Source organism: Anticarsia gemmatalis, chromosome 22 (assembly GCF_050436995.1).
Source record: "Anticarsia gemmatalis isolate Benzon Research Colony breed Stoneville strain chromosome 22, ilAntGemm2 primary, whole genome shotgun sequence".
NCBI classification, from domain to species: domain Eukaryota; kingdom Metazoa; phylum Arthropoda; class Insecta; order Lepidoptera; family Erebidae; genus Anticarsia; species Anticarsia gemmatalis.
Window position 1 is genome coordinate 3,791,123 of NC_134766.1, and position 9,150 is coordinate 3,800,272.

A 9,150-nucleotide genomic window follows, 5' to 3' on the forward strand; every position below is an offset into this window, starting at 1 on the left:
GCCGGAATTTTGTAACAGCTTAGATGATAGTATTAGGTTATTGGGCGTTTCTTTTTAGTCCAAATGGGATGTTAATAAGAGTATTAAAAATGAAATACATTAGTTACAAAACGCTGAGGGTTAAGTAAGTTTAAAATAACTAAAAATGAGCCTTCCACATTTAGTTGTGTGAATAAATTAGCATGAGTATGTATCCTGTATTTGCTTACCCTCTCGAAGAATTCTTACTGGCTGAAGATCCGATTTAAAATCTTTCACTATAAAATGCTTAACAAAAAACGATAGAATCTCGCACAAAAACACATGCCACACGACTGTGAAAAAAAAACTGAAAAATAGCTTCACAAACTTTACCTCGGAGTGCCATAACCTTAGGAAAAGATGCAAAAATACAAGAGTGCGTTATATAAATGTACATAATAGTATTTCACCATTTTTGTAGCTGTAGGTACCGTAGAAACGGGTCAGACTCACGGGCCCAAAGGGTCATTTTTAACCCTGACAATAACATAAAAAAACAATTATGGGCTATTTGCTGCAAAAAGTAATTTGACCACTACCAACTAACTGGAGTCATTGCTGCAAAAAATGGGTTTCTGGGTTAAATTTTCCCATGGGTCATAGTAACCCGCTTCTACGGTTAATCGTATGTATATCTTATTTAGATAGATAGAATCACACCGAAACAGGCAAGGTCAGAAAGTATAAAAAATATTTTGGAGAATACTAAAAATGTGTAAAATCCATCCATATCGACAAAACGAGTTTTTGGAGTATTATGTATCTGAAAATTTAGTAACAATTTTTTCAGCCTTTTTATAACCCACTGCTGGGTTTTTCACTAATTATAACCCAAAGATATCCTCCCATCTTTTCAGTCTTTATCTATAAAATTACTTAAATGAAGTAACTATACTAGGCTATGGAAATGTAAATTTTTTTAAACGGATCGATGGATGGATAATACACATCAGCAGTATTCAAATAAAGCCGCATATTCACTAAGGAACATACTCCGGCACTGTGCTAGGTTGTCCAACAGATTCAGGATACCATTCAACATCGAGAACATAGCCTAACATCAAGAAAATATCGAGTGCTTATAAAATAACCACCACCTACAAAATTTCAAGCTTTCAAATTGGGGACCAGACAAAAATAAAAATTGGGACAGATTTAAACTAAAATTAAATTAATTGACTACATACAAGTTACTTTTGAAATTACTTAGTTTAACGATACTTTATTACATTACTTTACGGCTAATGTTCTCATACATAAAATATTACTATCGATAATATGAAATAGTTATTTGTTCCCATGGTCTTGATAGAGGTGATGATAATATAGGCTTAATGTATCTTTAAGACTAAACAAATCTAGGAACAAGACCTTTGTTAATTTTTTTGATTATGATGATCTTCAACTCCGTCTCGGAAATGAAGATATTATAGGTAAGTCAATCCAACCTTGAAAAATACGTAGGTTTCTATACAGTTTACACAACTGAACTTATTTTGTCGTATTTGTACTTAATGTCCGTTGATAGTATGTTTTTAAAAGTCTCCTCGACACAAGAGCCATGTTAGTTGAGTGCACGAGTAGACTGTTTTTAAAAATAATAAGTACTAATATTAATCAAATATTACTGGTGTATATGCAAAACACGAGAGTTCCAGTCTATTAACGCCATCTATTGCTAAACTGGCGACATTACTACGCAAGTAATATAATTAAATACCCGCTTTTTACGAAGCCTGTATGTATGAGTACATTAGATAATACAAATTCAAATTACATGAATCTAGTACAAAATCTATATTTTTACTTATAATTAATAAATTAGATAATTATTTAATTGATTTACTAAACCTTGTATGTAATGAGGAGCTTGATTGGTGATAAGACTGATAATTTAGATTAAATATGATAAATACATAGAAAGTCATATTTTCGCAATAATTTGTAAAAATAGTATAGAATATACAGAAACTTTCATACTTCATACTTGGTGTAAATAATTGCGGTTTTAATAGTTTAACGTCATCACTTTAATTATTTATTCAGAAAACTAAAAGCCGTGTTTTCAATTTGCTAGAGTTTGAATTTCCCCCTTCATTCACTTTCGCAAGAAAGTAACAAACAAAATCAATTTTATAATCAACCAGTTTACAAATTACAAGCACCATTTTCAATAAACTTTTTTTAAGTTGAGTTTTTTTTTAAATTGAGTTTTTAACTCTATTTTTGTAAGTAAAATAACCTCAAATAGAAGAGTAAAAACGTTTCCAACCATAATGCTTACGTCTCATCACCAACCAAACAACTAAACTAAACTGAAAATAAAAATGAACGAACTTCTAACAACACAGCGTCTATTGTGCCACTCACGATGATGTCCTCCTCTCGTATCTTGTCCGAGTTCTTGCTGGCAGCCCTGAACGTAGCCGCCAGGTACTTCTGCTCATCACGGTCTAGTAGCGTGCATTTTGCCGCTAATTTTTTGCTTGTATTACCCATTCTGGAAGAAAAAAGAAATCTGTAGTATAATTCTATCTATATGAAACTGAAGAATTTATTTGTTTATTTGTTTGAATGCGTTTATCTCAGATACTATTGGTTCAATGAAAATAATGATTTTGTGTTGAATAGTCCATTTATTGAGGAAGGTTACAGTATACACTGGCGAATCCAGATTTTTGGTTTGCACTTCGGTTTTCGATGGGGACGGTTAACCAGACCATTGCAGCCATTAAACTTCACCTAAATGCAATGAAAGTGACTTATATCGGATGCTTTTAATGAATTCTTTTCGAGATGTACCTACACTTTCATACGCAATTAAACTTGGCTCATTCAAGCGTTAACTCTTTCACGTGATTGAATGTGTTTCATTGACCTCTACTACGAAGTAGAAGAGGCAAACTAAAACGCTTAAGAACACGAAACTTGACTTATGTGACCATTTTTATTTGGATCAGAGCGGGACTTTTTAAGTAAGTATTTGAGTAACATCAGTCAAACCCAGAACCCAGGACATATACACTCTAAAGCGGAACACAAGTCCTTAAAGCGGTACGTTTTTGCTGCCACTGAGGACACAGGGTATGGCCTGAAAGCGGGACATATTGTAACAGTAATAAAACAGTTAATTAAAGTCCCTGGATCTACTAATAATATAAATCAAAATTAATCTTTAAATCAGGCATTGGCATTACTGTCCATCGTAAACCGAATAAAAACGTATCATAACTTTCCTACAGCCGACTTAATTAGACTTTTTATCGTACAGTGTAAACACAAGCGGCAATATCAGAGCGTCCGTCTAGTGATCTAGTCCCGAGTTAACGTGAGTCATGAGTTCGATGCTCGGCAGTTATCACACCGATCATTTCAAGTGGCATATTGAATGTTTTCTTCCGGAGATATGAATCGTTTCATCACCATTGTGAAACAATTGATATTTTTTGGTCATTTTCCGAAAATTTACGTAAAGAAAAATTTTATTTGCCATATTGATTATTCCTTATTAGAGTTTAAGGTTTAAATTTATTTAAAGCGATAGTACAATTTCTCCATTATTTTAGAAGGCGCCGTATTTCGCGGGAACATTTTGTCCACAAGCTTTGCGCGAGTTCAAAATACGCGCGAAGCTTGTGAACGAACTGCCGTTTCGTTCAAACGAATATAAGATTTCTGAATAGACTTTACAAAAGTTCTGTCATCCGAAAATTGGTTAAATATCTATACGATCTTAGCAATCTATAAACTGAAGACTCCAAGGATAAGACACGAATCGTAAATAGAAAATCTATAAAAACAAGCATTGATCTACTGACTAACTGTTCATATCAATTACTATAAAATAAACAGAACCATAAATAAAGGCATTGCACATCCAATAAAAATACATACGCCTCGACTAAAAGCAATAACCTAATCAGAAAGACAGAAACAATTATTTATATCTAAAAATCAATACAGTATATTGCCACCCAATTTGTACAATATCAATTTCTCACACTCACAAACCACGACGTAGGCGTGTATGTATGTTTATTACGTAATAATCTCGTGAACGGCTCGCTCGATTTATATAAACGAGGTGTCATTCACGCTGAAAGTAAACTTGTGTAACAAAAGACTTACAGCTCATCAATGAATGTGTTTTTGAAGATGTGGGATTTAAAAACAGTATAGTATATTTTTAAATGGTGTATATTTTTGAATCATGGTTAAAAGTGGTATATATAGTAGCAAAGCATCTTACAGTATTCTAAGGAAATGTGTAGGTACTGAATCAATATACTTAAGTTTATCTCACAACTCAGTGAGAGGAAAATGGTTCAGAGTGCTTCACTCCGATAGCATCCTACATTTCAATTGTAATACTTTTTGAAAGACTCTGCCTAAAATGTCAATACAATGCATACAATATAGGATCAAAGAAAACAATATCAAAACTGAGGGCTGTAAATCACACTGCTGTTGTGCTGACCACAATATTATTTATCTGTTGAAGCATGTCACAGACCTAGATTATTATTAAAAGGAATAAATTAAATACATTATTGCCCCATTGTTAAGTATAAAGACCCTGCCAAAATGGGAGATGACTTAAGACCACAGTCTGGCCAAGTTTTGGGTTGGAGTCTTCTTTCATGAATTTAATAAAGATTGAAAAGGCTTGTTTTTTAAATGCATTCATTAGTTAACTATTCTAAATGGAACTTAAAAAACAACTTGTCTAGTTGTATTATTTGTATAGTTGTATTTATTTTTTTGTAAATGTGAAACTCAACTGTAGAGGATATAAATATATGATTAAAGGGAGATTATAACTAATTATAAGTGCACAAATTCTACCTGAAACTATATTTATCATCAGCAATAGATGAATACAGGCCAATGCGATGCTTAAAGAAAATAAATACCCTAAAAATGGGTCAATAGTTTTCTATAATAATTATTATAGAAAACTATTGACCCAACTAAAGCATGTTATTATGAATTTGACATTGAAGATCCTTGCTCTTTTCTTTCTATGTACTAAACAGTATTGAACATTAACTGTTCCTATAATTAAAGTTATTTACTTAGTAAATCTAATAAGAGAGATAATAAAAAATCTAAGGATCATTATTTACAACTGGTCCAGGATTTTTATTTGCACTCATACAAACTTAAGCATAAAAGGATTTATGAAATAATGTATTATTGTATTGTAAGTAATAAATAGACATAGATAGTCTGCAGCCTTGGTGACAGCAGGAAATACTAGCGCTCCTTATTACAAATGTAATACGTACAGTGCAATAAACACTCGTTTTCCTCGATTACCAAACTTGAAGCGCAATGGTAAGGTCTCGCTATAAAAAAGAATATCCGCAATATAAAATTGATGGTTCCTTAAGAAAGATTCTTAACTGTTTCCTTTATTAAAACAAATAATGAATCAACAATAAAACTAAAATCTTTATGTCAAAAAGACCCTGTGACGTAAACACAACATAAACATTACCTTTATCACTAAAAACAATAACGACGAATACACTAACACAAAATTACTTATTTTATCAACTCAAAACTTCTATTACACATAATCTCGAGTATTATCACAACATTAAACTAAGCATTATTAAAGATAACAAGCCTTGCGAAAAATATTGAACACATCAATCAATAATTTTGTCAAAATTATTAATTTTAAAATAGGTTACCTGTCAACGTCAATGTCAAGGTATTTTTTTTTAATAACTTTTTCCGCTCGGAAAACGTACTTTTTGATACGTCAATGGGCTATGTGGCGTGGAACGACTAACGCGCGTCGTCGCGTCACAGCGACTGCCTTATCTCGATTCTAAAGGCTGGAAATAAACCACCATAGAATACAAATATTTGAGGTTTATTTTACCTAGAGAACTTTATTGATTATCCATTTTTTGTTCTCTTGAAATTCATGACCCGCAGCAATATAGATAAACTGATAAAAGCCTTAGGACAGGTATACAATGATTAGGTACCTACTTATCAGAAAATAATTCAGACTAGAGACGTAAACGTGTGGTCTATTTCATTCATTGAAGACGATCCATTAGCGTGAATCGGTTGTGTAAATAAACTTTTATCACGAGACTTTTACTTGCTTTGATCTGAAAATTAAATTTACGCACGGACTTTAATTGATAATGGAAATAAGAACAACAAATCACGAGGCTATATTTTATATTCATGTATAAATTGTTATAAATTAGGAAAAACCTTGCGCAGCTTGTAGTGATATAAACATTTTCTCTAGCTATTTTATGTGATTGATTATAATTTGTTTTCTTGGGTTATAATTTACAGTTCGAAAATTCTTCAAGAAGTTTCAGCTTTGAATCATGCAATGCAGAAAGCAATTGCTACGATAATTTTATAGTAGTAATATACCACAATTTCAAATTATTTTCAGCAAGTTTCTTCAGGCTTCTCGTTTTTCAAAGCATAATCTGTTTATTAGGTATTTAATTGGTCAGCAATGAACCAACCGTCCATACTGTGGTAATTATAGTAAGTGCTGTATATGCTTGCACAGTTTTGGCCACGGTATCATTTTCAAAACGTCTTGTCACGTGCTTATGCAGCAAAATTAACATATGAATTTGAGGAGGTATGCTCATAACTGTTGCAGCATATTTAAATCTAGGGCATATAAAGGCTGGTATGAAGGTCCCAAGTGTTATAAAGGCAAATAAACTTGCGCTGACCAACATACCTTTTGATTCTGGGGAAAATGAATTGCCAATAAGATAACTCCAATGAGCCAAAGTACCCATACGTATTATCCATAACAATTTAAAAACGAAAGTACTTATTACAATAAACGTTACTGTTGCTATTATGCACATTGTAGCTATTTTCATGGTGAGTCCGGTCTATTAATTTATTGACAGTTGGTTGATGTTCATTATAACGAGATGGTTGTGGGTCCTACATGTTAGTTTAATTTATTTTCAAATTATGTGAAATAAATTTTATCGCTCCATACCTATCATTTTTGACATGTTTTTGTACAAAATGATTTCCAAAGAGAATATTACCACTACCACTACTTTTGGTGACGTTGTATATTTTTTTATGAAATAGTTAGAAACAAAGAGGTATATAGGTACATTTGGTAACATTTGTAAAATGTGTTTAAAAAGGAAATTCTAAATAAATGCAACTCGTTTCACAAACCATACAGCGAGTAGTCTTTGTCTAGACTCGAAAAACTAGCCCTTATATACCAATTTGAACTGGAGCTCACGCTGTTAAATATATGGAAATGGTCGTCGACATAAAGCTTAATAGTATAAAGCCAAAGAACAAGAAATATAGTACTTACAAAGAGTACTCGTATTAGCAAAGTCGCAAGATTCTGACTAAGTTGATCATGGATTTCGTAGGTTTGCACTAGATTAGATTTTTTTTATTTGTGAACGCATTAAAAAACGATGTTGCCAGATCATTAAAACATTGTTGAATGGTAGAGCTGAAAATCTATTGTAACTGAATATTAATTTTTGAATGAATGCTTAAATTTATTTACCTCGTAAAAATCGAATTAATTTGGTACTAAATTTTAAAGGCATACATTATAGGGCATTCAGAAATATTAATTAAGATCATCCTTATGCGACTTAGCATTAAATTGTCATGAGTTGGTAGATTTATCAATTTTACGCCGTCACACGTCATCGTGACTCGGGAAAATATTGTGTCAATTTGTGTGCCGCTGAATGAGACGAGTTTTGCGAAATATTTGGTCATAATTAAATAAAAGAAGTGTTATCTATCGCATGAGTCCAAAATAAAGCACCAAGATGACTCTTACCACAAAAATGGATGTGGATTCCGGAAAAGGAGAGGGGTTCCGGCCGTACTACATAACAAAGATAGAAGAACTTCAGTTGATTGTTGCCGAGAAGTCTCAAAATCTTCGTCGTCTTCAAGCCCAGCGTAATGAGCTTAATGCTAAAGTACGTATGTTGCGTGAAGAGCTGCAGCTCCTGCAGGAGCAGGGCTCGTACGTCGGCGAAGTTGTCAAGCCCATGGACAAGAAAAAAGTTTTAGTCAAGGTGCATCCTGAAGGTAAATTTGTTGTTGATTTAGACAAGAACGTGGATATCAACGATGTGACCGCCAACTGCCGTGTCGCACTTCGCAACGAGAGCTACACTCTTCACAAAATCCTGCCAAACAAAGTCGACCCACTTGTGTCACTCATGATGGTAGAAAAGGTGCCTGACTCCACTTACGAGATGGTAGGAGGTTTGGACAAGCAGATTAAGGAGATTAAAGAGGTTATTGAGTTGCCAGTGAAGCACCCTGAGCTGTTTGATGCTCTAGGTATTGCACAGCCTAAGGGTGTGTTGTTGTATGGACCTCCTGGTACTGGTAAGACTCTTCTAGCTCGTGCCGTAGCTCATCACACCGAGTGCACCTTTATCCGTGTATCAGGTTCAGAGTTGGTACAGAAATTCATTGGTGAAGGTAGTCGTATGGTGCGAGAGCTCTTCGTGATGGCTCGTGAACATGCTCCCTCTATCATCTTCATGGACGAAATTGATTCCATTGGTTCATCCCGTATTGAGTCTGGCAGTGGAGGAGACTCCGAGGTACAAAGAACTATGTTGGAGTTGCTGAATCAGTTGGACGGTTTTGAAGCCACTAAGAACATCAAAGTCATCATGGCCACTAACAGAATTGATATCCTTGACCCTGCTTTGCTCAGGCCTGGTCGTATTGATAGGAAGATTGAGTTCCCGCCACCAAATGAGGAGGCTCGTCTTGACATCTTGAAGATTCACTCAAGAAAAATGAATCTTACAAGAGGAATCAACCTTCGCAAGATTGCTGAGTTGATGCCTGGAGCATCAGGTGCTGAGGTGAAGGGTGTGTGCACTGAGGCTGGTATGTATGCCCTCCGTGAGAGGAGAGTGCATGTCACTCAGGAGGACTTTGAAATGGCTGTAGCTAAGGTCATGCAGAAGGACTCTGAAAAGAATATGTCTATCAAGAAGTTGTGGAAGTAATTCTTATAATTATAATTGTGTTTTATGTAATAGAAAATTAATAAGTCTTTTTGTAACCATTGTTTTATTTTTATAATACCTGGCACTCAAA

At 34.0% G+C, this 9,150-nt stretch overlaps 2 protein-coding genes across 5 annotated transcripts in view; one reads left to right on the forward strand and one right to left on the reverse strand.

Moving 5' to 3' along the window:
• Positions 1 to 7,401, reverse strand: part of LOC142982646 (MTOR-associated protein MEAK7) — a 33,720-nt gene extending 26,319 nt beyond the window's left edge. The window contains exons 1-2 of one of the 4 annotated variants that reach the window (XM_076129261.1): positions 7,370 to 7,401; positions 2,359 to 2,521 (exon numbers count right to left, since the gene is read on the reverse strand). In XM_076129261.1, the coding sequence (XP_075985376.1) occupies positions 2,359 to 2,520 (162 nt within the window). In that variant the 5' untranslated portion in view covers position 2,521; positions 7,370 to 7,401. Of the gene's footprint in view, positions 1 to 2,358; positions 2,522 to 5,521; positions 5,693 to 5,720; positions 5,963 to 7,369 lie in introns of those variants that run through there. The other 3 variants (XM_076129262.1, XM_076129259.1, XM_076129260.1) reach the window with 3 other exon arrangements.
• A 310-nt stretch (positions 7,402 to 7,711) lies between these two features.
• Rpt6 (26S proteasome regulatory subunit Rpt6) lies at positions 7,712 to 9,115 on the forward strand. Its single transcript, XM_076128976.1, has one exon. It carries the CDS (start codon positions 7,848 to 7,850, stop codon positions 9,057 to 9,059), a length of 1,212 nt encoding a protein of 403 aa, XP_075985091.1. The 5' UTR covers positions 7,712 to 7,847; the 3' UTR covers positions 9,060 to 9,115.
• The last annotated feature ends 35 nt before the right edge of the window (positions 9,116 to 9,150 follow it).

What these genes read in the sequence shown, in the direction of transcription:
- Rpt6 (XM_076128976.1), top strand. Translation starts at nt 7,848, where the DNA reads ATGACTCTTACCACAAAAATGGATGTGGATTCCGGAAAAGGAGAGGGG.